Genomic DNA, 27,732 nt, shown 5'->3' on the forward strand with positions numbered 1-27,732 from the left:
GCGGCTCATACAAGGTCCTTACACCGAGCAGCGTCAGGGCATTTTATGCTACGCAGCACTTCAACGTCATCAGAGCTGCGTCGCATACAACGTCTTGACGCTGCCTGGTGTCAGTATGTGGTATGAGCCGCGCTGAAATTATGAGAAGGAGAAGTAATGTCAGCTTTTTTTTCTTTCTTTAAACTTTAACTGTCCAATAGGGTGGGGGGTAGTCTTAATAGGGGGGGGGGGAGAGGAAGGAAAGGTATGAGGCTCAGCACAGGCCTCTACCTTGCTGCTGCGCCCCAGAGCGCAAAATTGACGCCAGCTAGGACATGTCAGGTAGCTGTAGCAGCGGCCCCTTTTCGAAGCCGCGCCTTCTTTCCACAAAATTGACAATTTGAGACTTTTGGGCCCATTTGCGACTTTTCTATGTCAGAAAACTGGCATAGAACAGTTGAAAAATTATCCTTTCGTCTCACAAAAACAACCCTGCTCCATAAACTCTATTATGGTATGAAAATCATAGAAGGCAGGTCCCCTGTTTGGGACCCCCTTCTATGGGCCAGTTGCAGGGATCAGCACCTATATTCCATACGAAAGCGGTGGTCTTCAGGAGACAACCCCATTAAATGCTACAAACAAAATGGCGATATGTCAGGGAAACATGCGAGAAGATCACACGGGTAAAGTCGGATTTCCAGAATGAATAAACTATCAACAGAATGCGCAGATATCTTTTCATCATTCAGTGAATCTTTCAACACTCAAATTTCTAGGAACTTGTAAATTAGGTAGAAACTTTAGCTGCATTTCAACTTCAAACCATTAGGGTCAGTTCACACGTTGCGTAAATACTGCGGATTTTTCGCAACGGAATTCTTTGTGGAAAATCCGCAGCAAATACATTAGCAGCAAAGTGGATGAGATAAAACAAATCTCATCCACGCGCTGCGTAAATACTGAGTGCAAATACCGCTCAGAAATTGATCTGTGGTGCGAAATCTCATTCCGCAGCATGTCAACTGTCTTCACGTAAACGCTGCTTATATGTTGCGGGATTTCTCAAATTAAATTCAATGGGGATGTAAATCCTGCATCAAATAGCAGTTGTTATGTTTTTTGCGGCGGATTCGGAGCGATCCCGCCTTCAAAAAACGGAACCGAGACTACAAAAAAAAAATTTAAAAACTTACCTAGGAGTTTGTGTTTCATCCTCCTGGGATGACGCTTCATCCCATGTGACCACCGCTGCAGTTGTCTCCTGAGATGAGACGTCATCCCAGGAGGTCGGCCTGCTAGCCCGCCGGCTAAGCGCTGCAGTTTTTCGCAGCAGACATTCCGAGCGAAAAACGGCACCACAGTTTGGTGCGCTTTTTCACCCAGAATTCCCTGCGGCAAACGGGGTGGATACGCTGCGTGCTATTACGCAGTGTATCCGCCCCATGTGAACTCCGCCTTAGAGTATGTTTACACACAACAGATTTGATGAAAATCAGATCCATTTATGTGAATGTGGTTGTTCTGCAGCAGGTGCATGGATTTCTGCATGCTATTCAAATCTATAGGACTGTTACAAAAATTTCAGATTTTTCAAATCAATGGGAGGCAATTTCGGCTGTTTTTTGCCGCGGTTTCCATGTCAAACAACTCAGTGTGAACAGGGCCTTAGTCTTCCATGCACACGATGCAATAAACCTTCAGCGGGAAGCAAAGAGATACGTACCATTCTTATAAATCCATTAATAAGGTGAGCTAGCGTCCTCTTCTCATCCTCCAGGGTCAGAGCACTGCAAAAATAAAATCAAGAAATTGTGAACCTTATATAAAATGTGACAGTATTACGCCATTTATTATTGCCATGGTATTTCTCTTACCAAGACCAATCAGACCATTAAATGTATGGCACGGGTTGTATTCTGGGGCGTCAAGTGACTTTTTACACTCCAAAAGGCCTGATATTTCCCACTGTATCTGGAGCCTCAACATTCCAGATATGTTTATTGGGTGCTAAACCAATGGTGAGCAGATTAACGGCTATTTACACCTTTGAGAATGTTTTTTTTATAAATTATTATTATTATAAAGAGGTGTATCAGTGTGTTTGGTGCAACTTCCTAATTAATTGTATTAAAAATTATTTTTACTTTTTGAGATACAGCTGCTTCTTATCCTGTATACAGAGCAGCTGTATCTAGCACTGAGACCTGAATCCGTCAGGTCAGCAGCACTGACGGGTTCAGTGACAGAGGGTCCTGCGTGTCTCTTGACACTCAGGATCGAGCGGTTATCGATCACATCTAAGTTCATAACTTAGACGTGATCGATAACAAGTGGATTCTTGTTGTCAGAGATACACTGGACCCGCTGTCACTGAAAGTAGCAGTGCCGCTGACCTGACGGATTCAGCTGCTCTGTATAAAAAAAATAAAAACATTTTAAAGGTGTGCATAGCCTTTAAATTACCCTTGTGAGTCCATTAACTCAAAACACATGTACAAGAGAAGGACAGTCTTACTTCACGGAGTCATGCATGGTCTTACAGACATGGAGGAGCGCATTCAGTATGACTGGATCCTTGGTCACCTCCTGCTGATGTCTAGTGGAGAAAAACAAGTGGCATCGGCATCTCTTGTAACGTACAATATCCAACATAAAGAATCTATGCGGCTGTAAGCAGTATTCGGGTATTCTGACGTTTCTCTTCAACTCAAATTAGCATCTATTACTCTCAAACCCCATAATTGTGAGTGTATAATAACTCCTCGGGTAGCGGCATACACTCACTGATAAATGTCCACAGTAACAAAAAGTTCACCCCATCCCTAGTACATTTATTAGTGAAATTGCTGCACTCAGAAAACAGGACCCTGTAGAGTAGAGCGCTACGTAAAGGATAGATACAGAGTGGTGAGCTGGGGCCAGAAAACCACTCTATATAGACAGACCCTATGCATTTCTTTACCTATTTGATTCCCTGCTGTAAGAGCCTTGTAGAGTGCCATAAGCGGTTGTTCATCACCTGGACTATTTGATTCCCTGCTGTAAGAGCCTTGTAGAGTGCCATATGCTGTTGTTCATCACCTGGACTATTTGATTCCCTGCTGTAAGAGCCTTGTAGAGTGCCATATGCTGTTGTTCATCACCTGGACTACATTACGGTCCCTATGATTAAAAAGCGCCACGTACACGTGGTCTGTTGCAAAGTTTTTCATTGAAAACTCAAAGTGTAACTAAGTTTTTGAAGCTATAAAGGTTTACAAATCTCAACCAAGAGACCTATAGTATAAAATGCTTACTTGATAAAAGCCTCCATGATGCATTTGCAAACCTCCACTCGAACGCTTTCTTTCTGGAACATGTCCATAAACGGTAAGAATTTCTCCTAGAGTCAAGATATACAGATTTTAATAAGACTTTCAATCATGAAGCAAATGACTATACCGTACATGTTAACAATAAGAGGAAAAGTAGAAGAAGGAGAACTTACCACAGAAAAGAGGACGGAGAAGTCATGAAAATGTGCAATGACTTTGGTAATTACAGACTGAAGCTAGAAAACAAATTCACCAAAAATGACAGGTTAACAAACCGTTCAAAAATAAAATACAATATACCAGCAGAAGACCGTGAAGAGTTTCATAGAGGTTGTCTGGTTTATAAAACCCATTTTCAAATTATGTTCCCTATTAGGGATTTCTGAGTTAATAGAGGAGAGTTCCACATTCATGCGGAGAATAGGTAAAAAGAACATCTCTCTCTGGGGGCAGTACACGGACAGTCCACTGATTTAAATTAGAATTGTGTGATTCTTTATTTCCCCTGCGGGGGAGCTGTAGGAGAATTGATCACTAGCTGCCCAGTTCTCCCACAGAAAACAGGCGATTATTAGAAGTTCCAGCCGTAAGATACCCTATATTCAGCTTACGGTCGGATCTGTTCGCAGTGAATTTTCTCCACAGAAGCTCTAGTGTTATAGCATGCTTTAATTATAAAAAAAAATTGTGTGCCCTAGAATCCACGTGGCTCTGTGCCACATAGCCGGAACTGGATTTATGTTTTTTAAGCTCATCAGCTATTATATAATATCAAACTACTGCAGTACAAAAACCTGTGGCAAGACTGCAACTTACAAAGTATAAATGAGTCCTAAACCATCAGCACTGTTGATAATCTCCAGAAAGGACTTTTTGGCCCCCAATGTAAGAAATTAAAATTTTATATAAACACAATCCACATTTAGAGCATAATAATATATTTTTGACAATTGTTCCAAATTCAATACATTTACCTGTGGATAGGCTTCTTCAAATGCCCGATCTGGGGTCATATGTTTAATAACATCAGCCAGGATGGTGTTCACCTCTCTCTTCTGCAAACACATAAGGTATGGAGATATCACAACCACAACGGTAGATGCCCAGTCAGGTTCCAGAAGCAAGTAAAAATCGTTTTTTTTCCTGCCATAAGCATTGATGGCATATTAGATATACCATTACTTTTTGATTGATAGGGGTCCAACCAATACAACCCCCACTGAAACCTATAACAAATAGACTTTTTCCAAACAGCACCACTCCTGATGCAACACAGCACTGAATTGTACACAAAGAGTTCTTAAAACGTACCTCCAGTGCTATGTACCTCCATTTAAAAACCTGCTAGCTGGCATTACACTTGCCACTCCTCACCCCTCTCACATGGCAGGGGGAGAGACTGCTTACTTGAATCAGTGCAGATGCTGCTGTGATCACAGGACTTTATTTGCTAGAACGTTCCCTCTACAGACACACAAACAGCTAGTCATTCCCTGTTTGGGTATCTCTCTCCCTCAGCAGGGAGGAAATCACGGGCTGCAGTAATTCAAGTCTCCATTTAGGGCCTGTTCACATCAGCGTTGTCTTTCCGTTCAGGGGTTCCGTTGGGGGAACCCCTCAACGGAAAGGCAAATGGAAATGGAAGCTATGGTTTCCATCACCATCGATCTCAATGGTGACGGATACTTTGCTAATGGTTTCCGTTGGTCACCGTTGTGAAAGGGTTCAGTTTTTTTTTTACGGAATCATAGCGCAGTCGACTGCGCTATTGATTCTAAATCTGCTAAATATTGAAATGAATGTAGTGTGCAGCATGCAAGTGACCTGGTAATATAACTCGTATTCACTTACCGTGAAATGCCTGCAAGTATATTCAACCCACACTTCAGCACAGTTAATGTAATCCTGTGATAAAAAAACAACAGAAATTCTACTTTCTGACATATATTAAAAATCTTTATCTGCATAGATGTGACTTTCCAGAAGAGGCAGTGCATTTAATATCACTACAGCACGCTATATCATGACATAGAGCATGGTAGACAAAGGGCATTGTGGACATAGTGCATAGTAGATCATGACAGTGCATTGCAATACATAAAGAGGGGTTTCCAATAGAACTAGATCTGCCCAAAATAATTAAAAATAACTTCCCAAGCACTTTGCTATGGATACTGCATTCTTGACAGAGTCCCATGACAGGAGTCCGGGTATTTACTGCAATAGAGGGATATTTCCAAGAAAGTACTCTGGATAAATTGCTATTTGCCAGTCAAACTGGCACCAAGCTCAACGTAGCAAGGCAAAGCCCCAATAAGTGAAAAGGTTCAATTCTAGACTTTCAAATGTTCAACATAAACCAGGGTATAGGGACTGCAGTAGAGCAATAATGAGCGGCGTACTTGGAGCAGGCCAGAAGACTCAATCCCATTTATTCTGCGGTGTAGAAATGAAATACCTGAGGGACTTTCAGCTTAGTGATCACTTTCCAGGCTTCATTTAAAATCTGGAGTCTGTCATTCTCAGGAGGGTCCGCTAAAGCCAAGTTCAGCCCCAAGGAGCGGAAAAGTAGATGCTGGAAAATAGAAACTGTGCTCATTACTTATTAATCCAGGTTTAGGTCTAGGGAGACACATAAATCAAAAATAGTTCAAAGACACCAACACTTAGTAAAATGACATACGCCTCTGGACCGAAATGCCCTTTAAAGTGTCGTAACGCAGAACTAATTTGATTAAAAAATAATTATCTGTACCAGGTTTACCCTGGTGCCCATAAGACGGAGTTCACATGTCGCAGTCAAAATGCGTTTTTTGCTGCAACAAAACCGTTCTATTGCCACAATCTTTGGAAAATTGCGTTAAAATGGCGTGGATTTGCTGTGATTTTCTAAAAACTGCGGCAAAATGGTGAAGTTGCAGCAATAAAACAGATTTTGACCACAACTTGTTAGTCCAGTCTAAATGGGACCCACATCGTTTTCAAACAATAAACTCTATCGGTATCTCAGCTCCCATGAAGATCAGCTGGATGTAGACATGTCGGATCGTGGCACCACCATTTTATCTTTGGGTCCAACACTCTGTGCGGATTAAATTCTTAATGCATCTTTATCACGGTTAGAGATCCATATTTTTTCTTTCTCCAAAGTCAATCTGCCTGCAGAAACCACTTGGGAAGAGGGGGGAACCATAAGGGTATGTTCACACGGCTTATTTTCAGCTGTTTTTCGGGCTGTGAACGCCCAAAAAACGGCAAAAAATACGGAGGTTGAACGCCTCCAAACATCTGCCCAATCAACGTACCGGAGTACAGACCCAATAGAAAGTCTATGAGCCCGTACTCCGATACATTGGCTTTCCGGAAAAAGACAGAACAGAAACGAAGCGGCTGAGCGCTCACACGAGCACTACTGCCACTTCGTTTTAGCGATTGGTGGGGGTCTCAGTGCTCGGAGCCGCACCAATCAATACTTCTGACATGTCACTATGACATGTCAGAAGTTTGTCAAACGTTTAGTTACCCTTTAAGAACGCTTTAAAAAGGGAATTTTCCATCTTTATGTAAGTTTAAAGGGGTATTACCAACATAAACATTTATGAATTTCTGATAGACGCGGATTCCAGCTCCGGAACGGAGGTGGTCACCTGACCGCTGGTGAGGCAGCCATTGGCCACCACATCCAGGCAGAGAATAAATGGAGTTCCGGAAACCGCCGAGCAAGTGGGCTATTATATCCGTGCCCTTCTGGACCCTTTTTCTGATCCCAACCATTATTCACTAAGCATGTTTAGATTGAACCAGACAATAAATCTGAGGCCTCCAAGTGTCAGTGAGGAGTGTGGCACTTCTTGAGTTAACTAAATCCATAAAACGTTGGCACTAGAAAACATCTGATGTCATTGAACTAAATAATTGGCTGATATAAAGATGCACAATTATGCGAGTCATAATTCAAGACACCTTAGGGAAGCCGGCCTCGTCACATTCCTTAATCATTCCAATGAAGTCCATTGATCTGGCAGCAATAAACTCTGCTCTGAAAGCCGACATCACTGAATTCAGCAGAAGAGCGCTGAGGAGGAGAGAAAACAGACTGTGCTGTAAATCCACACACATTAAAGGGCTATTAAACATAAATACGGGTTGACCTTCTCTAGACAAACAATCCCATGGTACAAAAAAAAAAAATTCTCGTTCAACACAACCACATTATCCATCTCCTTGTTAGCTGGCATTGCCAAGCATGATATAACAAAAAAACCGCTATATTATAGACACACTATATGGGCAAAAGTATACGGCAGCCACTTACAGTTATCGTATTTGGTAATTTCGGTGACACCCATTGCCAACAAGTACATAAAAATCAGGCACACAGCCATACATTCTCCATAGACAAACATTATAGTAGAATAGATTGTATGGAAAAAGCTTGATGGAGAATATTTACCAATACTAGCGCAGAGGTAAAAAAGGTGCAGTTGCCCATAACAACCAGATTCTTGCTGAGAAATTAAAGCAACAACACGATTGGTAGGTTTGGGCAACTGCGTCGCTTCTTTTTTCCCCATTGTACACATTGTAATGCCGTGAGCTCTCGGAGCAGGCTTGGCTCTTTCCGTAACTATTACAAGGATGAACGGAGAGCGTTTTGCTAATTCTTCCACATTGACTTTAACTAGTTGAACATAGCAACCAATTAGATTGCAGCTTTCATTTTTCTAATGCAGAATGTAAAATTGATGAAGCAACCAGATTGGTTGCTATGGGCATTAATTCCAGTCTTCCCTTGCACAAGTCTTTTTATTTTATAATAAATCTTATAGATTATATATATTGATAACAATACTTATTTATTACACATTTATACCTGTCCTGTTACACCTGGGAACACCTCCAAAACACGGCTTTTTATTGATCTAAGTATAAACCCTGCCCCTTTGGGGGACTATCCCGCAAAAATCGAGACTACTATCAAGTATACAAATAGAAAAAAAAAAAGAATTGTGCTTTGTCACTTACTTGTTTCCGAGTTTCTTGCAGCGCCCCATTATTTCGGTCAACAGAGACTGTCAAGTGATTGATAAGGATATTAATCTGAGCACCATGAGATGTGACCAACACACACACATAGAATTATTATACAGCAAGAAGAAGCACTGCAACAGGTGAAAAACTCCATCTGGACGCAATACACACGTATACAGGTAAAACAATTGTAGAATATATTAAAAAGCTTTACCCCTATAAATAAAATAAAAAATGATGTCTGCCGAGGTTTTAAAAAACAATTTGTTCTCCCTCATTTTTGTAAGGCCTGGATCACACACGCAATTTTGATGCAGTTTGTGGCTCAGTTTTTTGAGCCAAAGCCAGAAGTTGATCCAAAAGAAAAAGAAAAAGGTATAAAGAGAAGACTGATGCATCCCCTTTTCTTTTGTGTCGACTTCTGTGTTTGGACAAAAAAAAAAAAAAAAAGCAGAGGCAAAAACTGCATTAAAAAAAAACGGCGTGTGTGATCGTGGCCTAATAGTGTTTTTTGATGCAATTTAAATTGCCAAAAAACAAAGTGTGTGTGAAGGAGGCTCTAACCCCGGGATCACACACACACACACACACACACACACACACTCGTTTTTGGCTCAATTTTTTTGAGCCAAACACAGAAGTGGACAGAAAAGAAAGGAGACGGATCAGTCTTTTCTTTATACCTTTCTTTCCTTTCGGAATTAATTCTGGCTTTGGCTAAAAAAACGGAGCTAAAAACTGCATCGGAAACCGTTTTGTGTGATCCCGGCCTGAAGGTCCTGAAATCTGCCTGGTAATGGAGCAATTCTGGAAAGGCTTTGACAACCGCTGTGGAAGCTGCATTGGTGGCCATACTGGTTGTCACTTGGCTTTCCGAAATCAGATAGAACAAAAAACAGTTAAATAGTTGTTTTTTTTACAGAAGAACATTGAAATTCTTATTACTGGTGCGTTATTGATTTAAACAGAAAACTAATATTATTAAAAGATTAGTATATAGTGCTGACAAAGATCAGACTTCTTACTAGAATAATTCTGATGGTTTTGTCCTAATGTTCTGCCATTACAAGGACAGACAATAGCGTTCTCCCCTATTCTAACACGTTCAGGACAGACACTTACATCTGGAGCACGATAGGCAATGCAGCGCAACATCCAGTCTATGGCGGGAGAATACAGGGTGAGATAGATGGGAATCTCCACGGCTTGTACGGCCAGCTGATTCTGGACGGTGTCGCTGTGAATCTGAACACATTAATACAATATGAGTCTGAGCCGGGACTTTACGGCGACATAAAACATAACAATTCTAATTCTTAGGATCACGTTTGTAAGACTTGACACATTTAATATAAAACTGTATTTCTTACCTGTTTAAAGGTGAGCAGGAAATCAAAAAAGTTCTGGTTTAGATGCTCTTTGATGTGCGGAGCGACTTCCATGCCAACCTAGAACACAGCAAAAAAATAGCATCTGCACGGTGTCTCCAATAGGTTACTAGTGAATGTGTTATTAGAAGTTACCCTGCAGAGGTAGGCGCGGGCGTACACCGACACAAGGGGATCTCCAATGCCTTTTATCATGGATGTCAGTCGGGGAAGAGACTCCGATATCCCACTGTAACAAGGAGTAGTCAAAACAGTTATTTAAGATTTCCGTACTAAAGCAGAGATCCGCGGGGTCATTATTACTGACATTCACAGCCCATGCCGCACTACAGTATAGAAATAGGTGACCCCACCATGAGGTCTTACTCAAGTCCTGATTGGGTACCTACACATGTAGCGGATTTGTTGCGCAGTACAGTGTTTCCGCCGCTTGCACTTGTTAGGTGCAGATTTTGCTGCGGCTTTTAACGTCTTCTACATTTCTGTGTGGAAAAATGTTTAGCAGCATGTGGATGACATTTTTTAAATCTAATCCACTTGCCTATCGCTGCAGGTTTCCAGCCCGCAAATCCAGACGGTAAAACAGCTACATGTGCAGAGGGCCATAGCCTTGGGGTGCATGGTTAGTGCATGCGAAGGGCTAGTTCACACAGAGTATTTTGGAGCGGTTTTATGACGCGGAAACAGCACCAAAAAACGCCCGAAATCACCTCCCATTGATTTGATTGGGAGGCGGAGGTGTTTTTTTCCCCACGAGCAGTAAAAAACGATCGTGGGAAAAAGCAGCAACATGCCCTTTCTTCGGGCGTTTCCGTCTCTGACATCAATGGGAGGCAGAGATCGACTCTTTCATGGCAGTTTTTGCTCGCAGAGCTCAATGGCCGCGGGCGAAAAATGCAGCGAGAAAAGCGGCAAATGTTCTGCCGGCAGGTTAAAATCCGTCAGGAATTTTGTGGCAGATTTTTCCGCCTGCAAACAACTCAGTGTGTGAACAGGGCCTAACATAACTCTTTGCAGATGCCCCATTCGCAGGTGCACTTGTCATTGTATGTGTTTTTCTGGAAGTGATAGCAAGTAACGTATTATTAAAAAGAAGACCTGTCGGCTCTTCTGACATTTCTGCTTTAGTAAATAGTTGTATTCCCTATAAAATAAAAATGTTAGAGCATCATTTCTTAAAACTCTGCGTTGTGCCGTTCCTCTGTTGTTATTCCCTTTGAAAATGTATGAATGAATGGACAACTAGGTGCTACCAGTTGGGTGAGGGGTGTCCCTACACACTGACAGCGCCTAATCACTGATGACAGTAAAAAACTATATAGGGACACATTATTTTGAGAAGAGGAATGGTTACACCCAGTTGTCAATTCATAAATTTCTAGGATGAATAACAGAGGAATGGAACAATGCAGAGTTCTAAGAAAAGATACTATGGAATTGTATTCCATTTACTAAAACCGTCATGTAAGGAGAGCGGACAGGTCCTCTTTAAAGTGATTGTGAGGGACTAAACTTTGCTAGAATAGTCTTAGGCCTCATTCACATGACAGGGTTTCCCGGCCGGGTGCCGGCCGTTCATAAATCGGCCGGCACCCGGCTGCATTAGGAATAATAGACCCCTAATGGGGCTATTCACACGACCGTTTTTTTGACAGCCGGGAAAACCGGACGTCAAAAAATAGGACTTGCTCTATTTTCGGCCGGGTACCCGGCCGCCCGGCTCCCATAGAAGTCTATGGGGCCGGGTAATACACGGCCATCACCGGAATGTGTCCCGAGTGATGGCCGGGTTTTCCGGCGCTTGCGCTCTATCTCCTCCTCCTCACAGAGCAGAGTGCATGTGAGGAGGAGGAGGAGTTGATGCCATTCGGACGAATGGCTGTACACTGTGTGGCAGGGCCGGGGTGTACAGCAGGTGGAAGGGAGCGCTGCGCTGGCTCCCTTCCCCTGCTTGTTTTAAAAGCGCCCAGGCCCGGCGACACCTTCGATGGCGCCGCTAGCAGCTGCTGCTACTACTGTAGCGACGCCACTATAGCAGAGCGGGGAGGTATCTCCCCGCTCTGCTATGTGCTAGCCGCACTTTAGCTCCTTGAAGGAGCGGAATCCCCGTGTTTTCGGGGATTCCGCTCCTGGACAGGGCGCTTGATGTCTCTGTCCATATCTGGGCAGTGACATCAGGGGAAACTCCTGAAGCTCCTGAAGCGGAATCCCCTTCAGGAGTTGGCGCTGATGTCACTGTCCAGATCTGCCCGGCCCGGAACGGATGCAAAACTCTATGCAAACCGGCCGATACTCGGGCTCGGGCGGGACCCGGTCGTGTGAATCCCGCCTTATGGTATGCCATCAGTGTATGAGTGGTGCAAGGTGTAACTGATGGGGGCGTCACTGATCACTTTTACTAGACTTAGCGCCGCTCATCTTTGGGCTGGGTCCGCCAGCCAGAGTACATGGATGAGAGCGGTAATGTGATCAGTGGGCCGCACCTTTATCACAATGAACTTATACACTTACGTTTTTGAGAGAAATTTGTTACATTTCAGAATGGCCGCCTCTACGTAGCTGGATAAGGGGTAGGTTAAGGATATCGCACACAAGCTTATTATGTCACATAGAAATAAGTTATTGTTACGGACAACTGCTGCACCGAGAATGAAATATGCTAAAAAGGATTGTCACTTTCTATTTCCCTACAAGCTACTAAAAGAGTAAAAACATTCGGGATCATATGAAGGAACACTTAAAGGCCATGTACGTGTGTGTGTGTGTGTGTGTGTGTGTGTGTGTGTGTGTGTGTGTGTGTGTATCAGTGAGTTTTGTGCAACTTTCTAAATACTGTTTATTAAAAAATATTTTTACTTTATGAGATACAGCTACTTTGTATTCTGCATCCAGAGCAGCTGTATATAGCGCTGAAACCTGTATCGATCAGGTCAGGGGGACTGACTGGTTCAGGGACAGCGGGTCCTGCGTGTCTCGAGCAGGATTAAGCTGTTACTGATCACATTCATAACATAACTTAGATGTGATCGATAACAGGTAGATTGTGTGTGTCAGACCTGACGGATTGGGGTCTCAGCGAACAATACAGATGCTCTGTATACAGGAGACAAAGCAGCTGTATCTTAACTGGTTCCCGACCGCTGGCTGTGTTTTTACGGCCAGCGGTCAGGGTCCTTAAAACCCCCGCCATAGACTTTTTACGGCTCGGGTTTTAATTTGCTGCCCGCGCGATCGGGCAGCTGAATGTCGGGTCTCCGGCTGTCAGAGACTGCCGGGGACCCTGAGCAGAGGATAGAAGCAGCTTTAGCTGCTTCTGTCTTCTCCGATGTCTTTTTACACAGCGTTCAATGAACGCTGTGTATCGGAATAGAGGCAGCGGCAGCACCGCTGTCTCTATTGCTCCCGGTGTTCATGTGACTGGTCACATGATCGCCGGGTGTCGTTACTGACAGACTGCTGCTGGGTCTAACTAGACCCAGCACAGCCCTATTGGTGACAATCGTCACTATGAGAGGGCTGATTTCCCTGCTGTGCAGCTCCAGTTACAGGGGAAAAACATGGTGTAAAAGAAAGAAAAAAAATATATAAAGTTCCCCAAAGGTCTTCTTTGACCTTTGGGGGACAGACCATAGTAATAAAAAAATAATAAAGTAAAGTGCAAAAAAAAAATAAATAATAATAAATACACATAAAATACCCACCCCAAAAAAATAATAATTTCCCCCCGCCAATCATTGTTGTAACGCTAGCGCTGACCCAATTACCCTAATATAGACAAGTAATATATTAAAATTTACGGTAGACAATGACGATCACAAATAAAAAGTATATTTTAGGGTAAAACTATGTTATTACCCAAAAAAATTGCTGAAACATAAAAAAGCTTATTTTTTTACTATTATTTTCAAACTTTATGAATAAAAATTCTAAAATAGAAAAAAGGATGTGTATAAAAACGATAAAAGAAGAAACCTGCATTGCCTACGGAAAAAACATCGCAAAAATCACGTAGTTAGCCCAACAAATAAAAAAAGTTATAGCCATTTAACTAACACGTGCTAAAAAGGGCTAAACGGTGTCTGGTCGTGAAGGCGAAAAAAAAGCCCGGTCCTGAACTGGTTAAAAAGTAAACATTTTTAATAAAAAGTATTTAGAAAGTTGTACATAAAACACAGAAATCTTTTTTTTTTTTTTTAAATAAAAATGTCTAAGGTGTACATAGTCTTTAAGCTAGAAACGAGGAAAAAAGAAAAGAAGACACAAAGTAAACCCTTGTCTATTGGTCTGTCTGTACGGCTTCCATGAGCTCCTGAAACAAGAAGTCTTGTTAAAATGTGCCAGAAAAGCAGGAGCCTTCCACCCCTTGGTGTCCTCCATGTCAGTAACTCTCAATTTCTGTTAGTTTTCCCCATGTGTAGTTAAGATTATTTTCACTGAGTCTCTGACCTGTTTAAGGAATATATAAATTGGCAGTCAACGCTTCACTGCCAATGTTTGTATCAGAAGTATGTCAGCAGCTTATACACGATAAATGATACAATGTATCAAGAATATGTGTCTGGTGCTTTCGCACTTTGTATTGACACAAAATAAATTAATCTAGTGTGGTAGGTAATAATGCTAAAAAAATAACATATCACATATATTTATGTCCAGTTTGTACCTTAGTTACCATCGATTTTTATTTGTTTTTATATATGTTTGTAAACTGGACATAGAATATCAGAGATATAGGTGGGGCCCAATAGCCGCCCCTATAGAGATCTGCACAAGGTAGATAGATTCAACCCAAGTCCAGCACATCCAAGTTAGGTGCAAGGAATATGGTGCAAGTGCTAAGACCCTTAATTCCTACCCACTATTAGTCCTACGCGTTTCTTTGCTATCTATTTCTGCCGCAAATCTAGCTTACTATGTCCACGTTGTAGCACGATTTGTTGCATTCAGTGCATTGTACACTTAGACTTCTAGAATGCTAGAAGATCTAATAGATTGATTGCTGTGGCCCCTGAAGATTTGCGGCAGGAATACATAGCAAAGAAACGCGTAGGGCTAATAGTGGCTAGGAATTAAGGGTCTTCGCACTTGAACCATATTCCTTGCACCTAACTTGGATGTGCTGGACTTGGGTTGAATCTATCTACCTTGTGCAGATCTCTATAGGGGCGGCTATTGGGCGCCACATATATCTCTGATATTCTATGTCCAGTTTACAAACATATATAAAAACAAATAAAAATAGATAGTAACTAAGGTACAAACTGGACATGAATATATGTGATATGTTATTTTTTTTAGCATTATTACCTACCACACTAGATTAATTTATTTTGTGTCAATGCAAAGTGCGAAAGCACCAGACACATATTCTTGATACATTGTATCATTTATCTTGTATAAGCTGCTGACATACTTCTGATACAAACATTGGCAGTGAAGCGTTGACTGCCAATTGAAAAATCTCAGCATTGCCACGACGGGCTCGTGACCTCAATGTTTAAGTTGCGATAAGGTCGGATTGATTGCGATTATCACAAAGCGTCTGTAAACTTTTCCATTATAGGTAAACATTGAGGTTGCTCACGAGTTGTAATAATGTTGCAATTTTGATGCAACACTCGGGCAAACTCATGTCATGATGGAGCCCTAGCCTACAAGTAGAACTTGTGGATAATACAGTGAAATAGAACGTAAGAACATAGGCTTCTCCAAACCAACATATCATTGCAGCATCTATATTAGTATATAGTATTGGTCAATATACAATATTTCCGTTAATAATAAAGGATACAATCTCGGAACAAGTTCCCGAATGGACGCAATCTTGAAAAACCAATTCAAACAAGTCTCCTTGGCTGTATCATTCACATTATCCGGGGTGAAATTAGCTGCAAATATTGTTACAGGGAAGCATTAATAACAAACTTAAAGCATCTACTAATACAGACATTACATAGAAAAACGATTATAGGGCAGGAGTGTGCACAATAATTGTTCTTCAAAATAACTTGTATTAGCGATTTTGCTTCTAACACCATTAGACCCGTTTATAGTCTGTGCTGCCGGCGGCTCATAGCGTTGCAGTAGTAGAGAGAGCGTCCTGCTCGTCTCCATGGTTCTTGTATCCAGAAAGACCGCCAGCGCTGTACAATGTAATGTGATCCTACAACGCTGGACGCCGTTCTGGAGACGAGAGCCATGGAGAAGAGCAGGACGCTAATGCAGAGCTATGAGCCACCGGCAGCACGGACGTTACACAGTCCGCGCTGCTGCTAGAAGCAAAATCAGTCAATAGGTTCCGTCGACGCCGTTGGTTTCCATCATGCAACGGATCAGACACTACCGCTATTCTGGTTGTGCTGCTCCTATGACGGAGCAGAATAACAGAACCCAGATGTGAACACAGCCTTAGGGCCTGTTCACATCAGCGTTGTCTTTTCGTTGAGGGGTTCCATCGGAGCTTTTTGTCGAGGGAACCCCTCAACGGAAACCATAGCTTCCGTTTGCATCACCATTCATCTGGGGAAACAAAAGCAGAAATTTTTTCTAAAATATTTTCTCCATGCTCTTCAGTACTGGTAGGCGGACTTGCCAGCAAGCACTCTAGAGTTTGTGTTATGTTATCTATTTAGATTCCTGAAGAACAAAACACAATGAAAATAAAAGCATTCTGAAAACATTAAAAAAACAAGAAAAAAAAATTAATAATTAGAAAATGATGTTACCAGTAAAAGCGGTCCGGTTATCTATACACATTGACAGTATACGCTCATAGACTAGTTTTCCTGTAAAACAAATAACATTGAAAGAAATGTAATAATCCAACACATAAACAAGGTCTTCAATATCAAATACAAATGGCCCCTAAGTAATAAACTTTCTTCTAGAACCTATGAATGGCCCTTGTGTATAAAAGATGGTGCAAGCAAAAAGTCTCAGTGTTGTGCACAGCAACGAATCAGATTACAGCATCATTTTTTTTACGTAAACGGGCATTGAGAATAGAAGTGATTTGATTGGTTGCTATAGGCATCGCCTTTTTCTTGCACTACTTTTCATACATAACCTGCATATACTTCTGCCGGTTCTACGTTTACCCTCTTCTATACCACAAAGTACTGAGGACATCTGGCCGACTTTTTCTGCAAAACGCAGGGGCAGAGGAGCTGGAGGTGTGTAATCAATATGTCCTACCAGCACTTCACGAGTATAGAAGACCCCCATTCTGGTCTCCACGACAACTTATATATGCAAAATGGTTACCTCTGGCAAATAAGTTTAGGCGGCTGCCTAACAAACTTGCCGCTTGCATTGATAATTCATCAAAGGGACTCTGCAGTTGTATATTAATAAAGCTTAAGAAAAGGGTTGTCCAGGCAGGAGGGGGGGGGGGGGTCATACGGATGAACTAGCCACAGGATAGGTCATCAGTATATGATCGGTGGGGGTCAGACACCCGGACCCCGCACGGATAAGCAGTTCCGGAATCAGAAGTTATGCAGGGTCGATGTCCCGGAAGAAGGCTGCTCCGACCACTGTATTTCGGCCATGCGTTGCTCCAATTCACTTGAATAGGAGCAGAGCTGCAGTGTTGCAGCACGGCCGCTATACAGTGTATGGTGCCAACTGCATCTGGCCCCGACCACTGCAAAACATCCGGTGCCGGAGGCAGCCAAAACAGCTGGTCGGTGCATGGTCTGGGTGTCGGACCCCCACCGATCATAGACAGATGACCTATCCTGTGGATAGGTTATCAGTATGAAAAACTACCTTATGCCCAGACAACCCCTTTAATGATTGTATAATGAAAAGTTCTGCAACTTTCTAATATGTTAGAAACGATCAGGACAGGAGAGATTTGCGCTGCTGTTGTATTTGGCTCATCCGGTAGAACGAAGACCATCACAGTATACAAAGCAAACTTACCAAAAGTGTCTAGAATATCAGTAATCAACACAAACTTGCTCGGGTAAAACGTGATCACGGATGTGTCAGAGAGGAGCTTTGAGCACTGGAAAAGGATAAACACATTTACATAAACGAATAAATTAGTTTTAATCCAAACTGTTTCCATTAAATCAATAGTATAATCCTTTAATTCCTCATCTGTTTGTCTGGCACAGTCCAGCACAGAACTGCCTGGAGGAGGAATCAAAAGACTCATTAGATGGAGCCATTATTGTACACATTTTGAAAAATCATTTGAAAATAAGAGATAATCGCCATGTGTAATAGCGTGCGGTGATCGAACGACGAACGATAAATTGTTGGGGTTCCGTGAAGAGTCAGGTCTCATGCAGGGGGCCATATTTTAGCTCCGTACAACCTACAGAGCCATAAACGGGTACCCATGGACTTTTATAGGGCTTTACCGTACCTACATATGCTCCGGTTATCAAGGCACTCTGCGGTTTGTATAACTCACACAGTTTGTGTGGAATGGCAGCTTGCATGCTCAACAGACGCTCCATAACAGAACTCGCTCACCATGCTCGTGCGAGCAAAGTGGAACGGGGTACTCAGGACCTCTATTCTAGTGACAGGTGGAGCAATGGAGCCCCAGAGATCAAACATTTATCACCCATCATGTGGGTAGGTGTCAAATGTTGATGGTGGGAAAACCCCTTTAAGTACTAATTTTTTCTGATCATGGTGTTTAATGGAAATCAAAATATAGCAGCCCCTTTACAGGTTTTGATTTGTATGAATAGGTTTCGATTGTAGATGGATTTGATCCACCAGCACAGGATAGGATAGGATAGGATAGGATAGATAGATAGATAGATAGATAGATAGATAGATAGATAGATAGATAGATAGATAGATAGATAGATAGATAGATAGATAGATAGATAGATAGATAGATAGATGTCGAACCCTACAGCATTTAAAGGGCAACCCTACTTGGAATTGCTACTTAGAATGGTATTAAAGGGGGTTGCCTCATAAATACAACACTAGTCCATACGCCCTATTAAAGCCTAGTGATGTCACAAATGGGGTTCCCTAGTTACGATCCCCTCAAGGAGCCAGGACGACGAACCGCTCCGTAACATTTCTGACTCAAGCCGTCCGTGTATTAGTTAGAATATGCATGGCTTACTTCACAGAGATGGAGAAGTTTCTCAATCACTAAGAAGAAAGCTTTCCAGATAATAAACCATACAATAAACAGAGACCTGTATGACTATTTTCAGAGCTTTGACTTTCTGATCGGAGGCCCATGCATCCTTTAGGGACTGGTTGAGCTCCTCAATCCGGCTGATGTAATCTTGTTGAGTCAGATTCAAGAGTTCCTTCTGCGATCCCTGGAAACAGATTAATGCAGATGGTCAATGTCGACCCTTACTGACCCACCACTACTCAACTTGGGGGAGGGGATATTTTTGTATATCGGAGCGCATTATCACCACTTGATATATTTTGTTCTTTTTAAATCAGATTTGTAATTATAATTTTATGATAAAATAAAACAAAATACATCGGTGAAACCCTGCTAAAAAAAAATCACTGGACAATAGGAAAAAGGGAGGAAATTTACAGAAGTCCGGCTCTTATAAGAATGACATTATAGTCCAAGGGAACAGGGAAAACTGGCTTCTTACTTCCTCCAGATCATCAAGTTCCTCAAGCCGCGTTCTCACTTTCTCTGACACTGCTGAACCTGGAGTTGTAGTTTTGCCTAAATTCAGAACGAAATAAAAGGTCGTCTATCGCACCATTTACTTATATAAGATACAGAATTGTCATTTCTAAGTGTAATAGGTTTGCTTATATACTTCAAATCTCAAGGGCAAGACAAGCCCTTTATAAGATAAAGTTGGCTGATTGCCGCTGGTCCGGCGACTCTTACCCCGGCGATCAGTTATTAACACCAGGAAAGCTGCGCCTAGGCATACAGGAATAAATAAATGGTAATCCTTCGCATGGACGCACGGGTCGGCGAATGTCCACCTTTATGATGTCCTTATGTCCTAATAGGGCAAATGGTCAGGGGTTGTCTTCCAGAAACAACCCTTTAAGGAGATGCATTGTGGGAGCTCAGATGACCGGTACCCCAGGAGTAGACTATTATTTTTTCAGTATGGGACTATGGACAGGTAGGGTATATATTCATATGCCGCAGTCACAATGCATTTTTTGCAGCAATTTTCACGAAATTGCGGCGGTTTAGTAAAAAAATTAAATACATCGCAACAGAAAAACGCAATATGACCGTAACATGTGAATATAGACTGACAGAAGTTTCTACATGATTAACCAATGTTCATTTTACTAGATAAGGGAGGTGTCAGACATTGAAACCCAAATCTATGAGGAGGCAGTTTTCTCACTTGTCAACATTGTGTCCGAACATTTCTCAACAATGGTGTCTTAACATTTAGTTCACACAGGGCTTTTTTTGCAGGCAGAATAGTCTTGCAATTTCTTGCTGTGATTTTCTCAGCGTTTTTCGCCCGCGACCATTGAGAGCCGCAGGCAAAATACACAGCGAAAAATGATTTCTCTGCCTCCCATTGATTTCAAAGGGAAGTCAGAGGCAGAAACCGCGGCAAGAAGGAGCATGCCGCTTTTTTTTATCGTAATCAGCTAAAAACCGTCGCAGAAAAATACATTTTGGACGTTTTTTCCCACCGATTCCGAGGTGGTTTCCACGTCAAAAAAACTCTGTGTGATCTGGGCCTAAGATCTAGCGATCCCCACTGAGGTCTACTGGTAGAATTTAGTCTAGATCAGGGGGCTTTCCTAAACAAAAAAAGTTTCACTGTATTTGCAAAGTTCTTCAACTTTTTATAAAGATTTAAACTGAAAATTTGTTTAGGGTAAATTACGCTTTAAACTGCAAATAAAATACCCTACGTGAATCCCTTTTGTTGGGTGATCTTTACATAAACCTACAAGCACAGATCATGTCTATATCCACGCAGAACAGAGGGAGAGAACAACCAATTTCTTACAGAAACAACAAATTTTGAGATCAGTAGAAAAATACAATCAAAAGCGAGTAGATCGAAGAAACCCTACACCACCCATAATTGATCGAATGTCTGCGAATACGTAGAAACAGCGAGAGCCGTAGTCAGAAGCTCCGGGGCCCCGGTGTACAATCTGTAACTAGACCTCTAAGTAACGCGGTCCCATCTCTATACAATGGTTTCATTTCAGTGATCTAAATAAAAAAAAATCATTTTTTTTTGCCCCAAATCAACATGAACGGTTATCGCAACTAGTCATGTGTCATCAGAATGACATATTCCCCAAGGTTTTGATTTTAAACATAATTTGATATTTAATTTATTTTGGAAATTTTCATTAAAAAAAAAAAAAAAAACACACCAAAAATATATATCATAGAACAAGCAGCACATACCTCTGTCTGAGCCCATGAACAGATTCTGCAACAAAAAGATACAACATACTTTATTACTCATACAGTAATATTACACAACCACTTACACCTTCTAGAACACTCACAATAGAAAGCTTTTCCGTTGTCGTATATCTGGCCAGGATCTCGCCACGCTTACTTGACCACGGTTCAAAATCACTCCCTATGTAATCTTCTTTTTCACGCTTCTTTCTGTCGAGATCCTGCAAAAAGGTGGAGGAATAACGGTGATGCCGAGCGAGAGATGTAGGACGACATGGATTTAAAGGGGTTCTCCGCGATTAGTAAAACGTAGCCGCTTCTTTCCTAAAACAGCACCCCACCTGTCCATGGGTTGTATTTGGTATTGCAGCTCAACACCATTTACTTCAATGGAGCTGAGCCGCATTACCTGACACGACTGAGGACGGTGTGCCGCTATTTCTGGAAGAGAGCAGACATGTTTTTATCATCCTGAACAACCTTTTAAGACAAAAAAAAACGAAAACTAAAGAAACAATAAGACAAAATATTGTAGTGGTCAGGAGCAGGAACTTTAAAGTGGAGTTCCATCTTTGGAGTCGTCTCAAAGGCCAGTGATGGTCAACCCAAAATATTGTGGGGACCTTCTTCAGAGGAAGGCATATCACATGGGTAGGGAAACATACACATATAGCTTTTTTATATATTTTATATATATTTTTTACACACTGTGCCCTCAGTCTTTGTTCTTTACAGTTGGGCAGAGAACTCAGGATACAGGAGAGCTCAGGTCTGATCATTATTCATGAAAAGGCAGCTGCACCGTATGAATTGGCCTTATCCTTGGGGTTGCACTTCAAGCACATGAGGGCTGGGACTTGGGCATGAATAGCAATTCCCAAATATAATGTTATTATTAGAAACTTGGGTGAACGATTTTGTGTTGTTCCTCACCGTGCTAGTTGCCACGGTCTCTGCTGTGGCTGCAAATATAGACAAGGGATCTGTTCCATCCAGGACACTGCTCAGCGGGTCTGCAACTGAATTAGAGGAGCACGAAGAAGAGCTGGAGGACGTACTCTCTTTCCTTACCAGTTTTTTAGATTTGGATTCTGTAACCTGTAAAAAGAAAAAAAGATAGTGGACAAGTTCACAAAAGAACTCTTATGCTTGAAGGGTGTTATTGATCATACGGACCATACCAATCTCAAAACAATCTCGACAAGTCCACATTAGAGCTGTCCCTCTACAACAGAGTTTCCCAACCTTTTCGGACTGGAGGCACCCCTGGGAAAAAAATTTCCTCAGGGCACCCCTACCAAAAATAGTTTAGAGAAAGACAGAAAATGGCTAAAAACAAGCACTACACTCGTAGGGTATGTTCACACAGCGTTTTTTGCGTTTTTTTAAGCCGTTGAAGCTAATGCAAAAGACGGAGGCAAAAAAGCACTCCAAACAAGCGCCACAGATTTTTTTCTGCCTCCCATTCATTTCAATTGGAGGTCAGAGGTGGAAACTACTTGAAGACCATTAGGCCCCCCACTCACAGTAAGATGACCATCTGCGCCAGCCCCCCACTCACAGTAAAATTACCATGACCCCGCCAGTAAGAGATGCACCATGTAGGAGGCGCCACACTGCCCCCTAGTAGGTGGCGCCATAACCGCCACCCTTGTAGATAGCAACCGCCATCTATATAGATGGCACCCAATCCCCCCTGTCCTATACATAACGCCACTGTAGTTCCCCCTTTGGTCACTCGCCGGGTTTTCCACTCCAGGAGAAGCCCCTGACGTCTCTGTCCATTTCTATAGTCACATCATGGGCTTCTCCTGGATTCCGCTTCAGGAGTTGCCCCTGATGTCACTGTCCATATATGGACAGAGACATCAAGCTCCCCGTCCAGGAGCAGAATCTCCAGCCACAGGGGGATTCCACTCCTTCAGGGAGCTATGGTGGCGCTATGTATAGGAAGGGGGGGGATGGGGAGTGCCATCTACAAGGGGGCTGCAAAAAATCTCCTCCTCCTCCTCACATGAACTTCGCGCTGTGAGGAGGAGGAGGAGGAGGAGGAGGAGGAGGGAAAGCACGGCCACAGTGGTTCTGAGGAGTGTCGCAGCATCCCTAGAGGGTTCTCACGGCACCCCGGTTGGGAACCACTGCTCTACAATGTAATCAAAAAGAGTTAAAAAAACAAAACAACCTCTAATTGATTTGTCATTAAATTTAGGCCCCATGCACACGAACGTGCTTTTGCGGCCGCAATTCCCCCGAAAATCCACGGTGGAATTGCGGCCCCATTCATTCCTATGGGGCTATGCACACAACCGTAGTTTTTACGGTCCGTGCATCGCCCGGGAGCCTGCACCTCAGAAAGAACGGACATGTCTTATTACGGCCGTGTTCTGCGGTCCGGGCTCATTGAAAATAATGGCACGCGATTTTGCGGGCAGCTCGCGGCTGACAGTCCGCTACTGGCCGACCCGAAAATCACGGCCGTGCACAAGGCTACGGTCGTGTGCATGAGGCCTTAGTCAAAAACCCATGAACGTCACCCACAAATCTCCTAAAATAAATATTAGGGAAGTGGTAATCAGTAATTCCACAATATAGGGTTATTAATAAGATACAATGACTATCAGGAGAAATGTGGAAATTCTTCATATGATGGCTCCATCTTGTGGCTAAAATAAAAATTGCAGCAGAAGCCAGATTACAGAAAAAATGCTCCACAAGGATCTAATTAGTGCCATAGGCTTTTAATTTAATCCTACTCCATCTGTGTGTGTATTTATATTCCTTCTGTGTATTGTTTGTTCAAAAGATCCCTAATGTGCAAGACAGGAGACAGACACTCCCTTAAATGCCTCTCACAATACATTTTCTAGGCATTCTTAACTACTTAATAGCTCTAGAAAGCAGCTTTTAACTATAAGGGTCAGTTCACACGTTGTGTAAATACTGCAGATTTTCCATGACGGAATTATTTGCGGAAAATCTACAGCATAAGGTGGGATTCACACGACCGGGTCGTTCCCGAGCCAGAGTGTCGGCCGGTAAAATCGGCCATTTTGCCCGGCCGGTTTGCATTAACTTTTGCATCCGTGCCGGGCCGGGCAGATCTGGACAGTGACATCAGCGGCAACTCCTGAAGGGGAATCCCCATGTGTTCGGGGATTCCGCTTCAGGAGTTTCCCCTGATGTCACTGCCCAGATATGGACAGAGACATCAAGCGCTCTGTCCAGGAGCGGAATCCCCGAACACACGGGGATTCCGCTCCTTCAAGGAGCTAAAGTGGGGCTAGCACATAGCAGAGCGGGGAGATACCTCCCTGCTCTGCTATAGTGGCGTCGCTACAGTAGTAGCAGCCGCAGCAGCTGCTGCTACTAGCGGCGCCATCGAAGGTGTCGCCGAGCCAGGGTGCTTTTAACACAAGCAAGGGGAAGGGAGCCAGCACAGCGCTCGCTTCCACCTGCTGTACACCCCGGCCCTGCCACACCGTGTACAGCGATGCCATTCGTCAGAATGGCATCAACTCCTCCTCCTCACATGCACTCTGCGCTGTGAGGAGGAGATAGCCGGTGATGGCCGTGTATTACCCGGCCCCATAGACTTCTATGGGAGCCGGGCGGACGGGTACCCGGGCGAAGATAGAGCATGTCCTATTTTTTGACGGCCGGTTTTCCCGGCTGTCAAAAAATCGGTCGTGTGAATAGCCCCATTAGGGGTCTATTATTCCTAATGCAGCCGGGTGCAGGCCGATTTATGAACGGCCGGCACCCGGCCGGGAAAACCTGCCGTGTGAATGAGGCCTAAGATGAGATAGAACAAATGTCATCCACACACCACGTAAATACTGGGAGGAAAAAAAGCTCAGAAATTGACATGCGGTGCAGAATTTTATTCCGCAGCACGTCAATTGCATTTGCGTAAATGTTATTTATCTGTTACGGGTTGAATTCAAAGGGAGGTAAAACACGCAACAAATAGCAGTTGTTGCGTTTTTTGCGGCAAAAGCGCCACAAAAAAAGCAACTCAGAAAAAAATATATATATCTTTTACTTACCCACAAGTTTGTGTTTCTTCCTCCAGGCCGGCTAAATGCTAGTTTTCCGCAGCAGACATTCCGGGCGAAAAACTGCACTACAGTATGGTGTGGTTTTTCGCCAGGAATTCCCTGCGGCCACCGGGGCGGATACGCTGTGTAGCTTTATGCAGCGTATCCGCTCCGTGTGAACTCAGCCTAATAGTGTATATAATTCCTTAGAACACGCACTTTAGCTGCTGCATCTCCCCTTCTCTGGGGAGATTCTGCAGCAGCTGGGGTGTATATTGTATATTATATATCTGCTGCAGAAGCTTCAGATCGATCAAAAACGGATACTATTAACGAAGAGTGAACTTTGCACTCGGGCACATTTGGCTCTGTGCGCTCCTTCTCCTGCAGCACCACATCTTATAATACACATCCCATCTGCAAAAAAAACATTTATCCTTATTTTATTAAGAGGACAGTGCAAACTTACAGTTATGGTCTTTAAGGGATGATAATCCCCATATTCTACAGGTATCTTCTCCAACCTGCACGATTCAAATTCATCTGGATAATTTATTTCCCGCGAATGCCTGAACATAGAGAAAAATAAGAGATTTACCTTTATCATCTGCAAAATGTAACAACTTTCTCATATAAAATGTAATTCTGCCTCGGTGCACTAGTATAGGGGCTTGTGGAGGAGGGGATGGCGCCGCTACAGATTGTCAGGAATTGGAACACAACCCCATTAAAGTCAATGCCATGGGCACTTCCCAGGGGTCGGACCCTCAAAGATTAGAAATCGAAGATAAATCTGCCTGTTACGCCATTGAGACTTTTCAGAGTGGGAAGATTTTAAGGGAATCTGTCATGAGAGGGAACCCTTAATATAATATTGTGATTTACCCACGAACGGCTCAAAAGCATAAACCGTATGCTAATTACGCGCCACTTCGCTTGATTGGTTGGGAGGAACTACGTGGTTCCAGCTGCCACTCCATTCCACTCACAGGTGCCATGGAGGCGACTATGTGGTGTCGGTTTAACCAGGTCAGGAGTAATGGCGCCCCGAACAGAAGATTTGGGTGCCATTTAGGAGTGCAATAGCATCTACTTAATACTATGACCGTCCAGATGCTCTTTATTGTGTGGTGACAGATTTGGAGTGATTTTAAAGCACCAACCTCCTGCCACGGTGCACCTTTCAGCAGACTGTATCTGCTCTGACATAAACAGAAGGGTGGCATAGTACTGAAGGGTATGGAGGGCAATTGCACCAATAAAACAGAAGCAAATTAGAGAACGGTGATATATGCCATGTCCAGGATTAACTACGCTTTAACCATTTCAATTAAAGGAATAGTTATGATCCCTGGTAATAAAAAAAAACACAGGAAGCCCCTTTTATGCTCTTATGAATGGTTTATTTTGGAGTTCCCCTTTAAGCAGTTGACTTTACACACCCATATTTGAGGTAAAGGACCCTGGCTCACATAATTCCTGGGATCCAGTCAGAGGGTTTCCCAGATTTGTCACACATAGCTTTATCAAAACTAGTGCAAAGGAACAGTGGAGGGGTTTCAAACAGCAGCCAATCAGAGTTAGGCTCTTATTTTTCTAAGGGTCTTTGAGAAATAAAAGCAGCGCCCTCATTGGTAGATTTGGTCTACGTCTCCACTTTCCTTTACACTAGTGCTGATAAATCTCCCATAATGCCTCAGTGAAGATTTGGTTGCAATATACCTGAAGCAGGGGTTCATGTAACTTCCGCAGTAGGGATCCCACGGACAATACACTTACATATATGTATATACACAGGTAAAAGCCACTGTAAATACTGAATACAGTGCGGTGAATTTCATAAAACGCACACCAATGTTGTATGGAGAGAAGACGATTCTTACCACTGCACAGCAGCCATCTTCAGCGTCATGTGATTACACACTGTCAACTTTTACCTCTAACCTCTCGCCATGTTGTGAATGGCGGAGTCGCCATCCAGCCTACGCATGCGTGTAATGTATGCTCTAACTAGTGGGCGAGATCGGTACTGCAGGCTGGAAGAATAACTGCACACAGCACAGCGTAATGAGCGACTTTTTTGTAGTGCGGATGTTGGTAGCGCTGATCTTGTCGCTCTGTGATTATGGTTGCGGCTTATTGTAGCCATTTATAAGTTTGTGTATCTTTAGCTACTATTTAGTGTACAATTTCTACCTATGACTATTTAAATCTAAAGGGACAATTTGAATCTGGCAACACAACCAGAGTCTTAATACTTGGGGGTTCCATGATACAAGGGGTTCTCTGCCCTGCTTGTGGAGCAGCATAGTCATAATCATGAGCAGCATAGTCATAATCATGTCCATCATCTTTATTAATGCATAGTTGCCAACATTTGAATTTTTTCCCCAGGGTGTATGTTGTTTTTAAAATAAGGGCGTGGTTTATATGATGGGTGTGGCAAATGGGGCGTGGTTTTCTTCACAGAATTTCTGTTTACAAATAAACGAACACTAGTTTGGCTGACGACTACTATGGTGGCCTACTATGGTTGTTTACAGGCGGGTGATGTCTCACTTTATCACTAGGCAATATGTGCTGACCACTACTGGCAGCGTAAAAACCAG

The 27,732-nt window shown here is 42.9% G+C and overlaps 1 protein-coding gene and 1 long non-coding RNA gene across 3 annotated transcripts in view; one reads left to right on the plus strand and one right to left on the minus strand.

The window, feature by feature from the left end:
* The window catches only part of VPS35L (VPS35 endosomal protein sorting factor like), a 63,220-nt gene extending 36,136 nt beyond the window's left edge, over positions 1 to 27,084 (minus strand). Inside the window, exons 1-23 of the mRNA XM_075830195.1 lie at positions 27,007 to 27,084; positions 25,593 to 25,692; positions 22,020 to 22,184; positions 21,191 to 21,307; positions 21,087 to 21,111; positions 19,321 to 19,397; positions 18,895 to 19,023; positions 17,642 to 17,726; positions 16,441 to 16,500; positions 15,507 to 15,603; positions 12,227 to 12,274; positions 9,851 to 9,944; positions 9,698 to 9,775; positions 9,450 to 9,572; positions 8,322 to 8,368; positions 7,260 to 7,371; positions 5,755 to 5,871; positions 5,148 to 5,201; positions 4,271 to 4,351; positions 3,470 to 3,532; positions 3,279 to 3,364; positions 2,498 to 2,578; positions 1,706 to 1,769 (exon numbers count right to left, since the gene is read on the minus strand). Of these exons, the coding sequence (XP_075686310.1) occupies positions 1,706 to 1,769; positions 2,498 to 2,578; positions 3,279 to 3,364; positions 3,470 to 3,532; positions 4,271 to 4,351; positions 5,148 to 5,201; positions 5,755 to 5,871; positions 7,260 to 7,371; positions 8,322 to 8,368; positions 9,450 to 9,572; positions 9,698 to 9,775; positions 9,851 to 9,944; positions 12,227 to 12,274; positions 15,507 to 15,603; positions 16,441 to 16,500; positions 17,642 to 17,726; positions 18,895 to 19,023; positions 19,321 to 19,397; positions 21,087 to 21,111; positions 21,191 to 21,307; positions 22,020 to 22,184; positions 25,593 to 25,692; positions 27,007 to 27,035 (1,932 nt within the window). The 5' untranslated portion in view covers positions 27,036 to 27,084. The remainder of the gene's footprint in view (positions 1 to 1,705; positions 1,770 to 2,497; positions 2,579 to 3,278; positions 3,365 to 3,469; positions 3,533 to 4,270; positions 4,352 to 5,147; positions 5,202 to 5,754; positions 5,872 to 7,259; positions 7,372 to 8,321; positions 8,369 to 9,449; positions 9,573 to 9,697; positions 9,776 to 9,850; positions 9,945 to 12,226; positions 12,275 to 15,506; positions 15,604 to 16,440; positions 16,501 to 17,641; positions 17,727 to 18,894; positions 19,024 to 19,320; positions 19,398 to 21,086; positions 21,112 to 21,190; positions 21,308 to 22,019; positions 22,185 to 25,592; positions 25,693 to 27,006) is intronic.
* A 60-nt stretch (positions 27,085 to 27,144) lies between these two features.
* The window catches only part of LOC142655715 (uncharacterized), a 31,075-nt gene continuing 30,487 nt past the window's right edge, over positions 27,145 to 27,732 (plus strand). For both annotated transcript variants that reach the window (XR_012849539.1, XR_012849538.1), the window contains exon 1: positions 27,145 to 27,216. This is a non-coding gene — a long non-coding RNA (uncharacterized LOC142655715). The remainder of the gene's footprint in view (positions 27,217 to 27,732) is intronic.

Source organism: Rhinoderma darwinii, chromosome 6 (assembly GCF_050947455.1).
Source record: "Rhinoderma darwinii isolate aRhiDar2 chromosome 6, aRhiDar2.hap1, whole genome shotgun sequence".
NCBI lineage: Eukaryota > Metazoa > Chordata > Amphibia > Anura > Rhinodermatidae > Rhinoderma > Rhinoderma darwinii.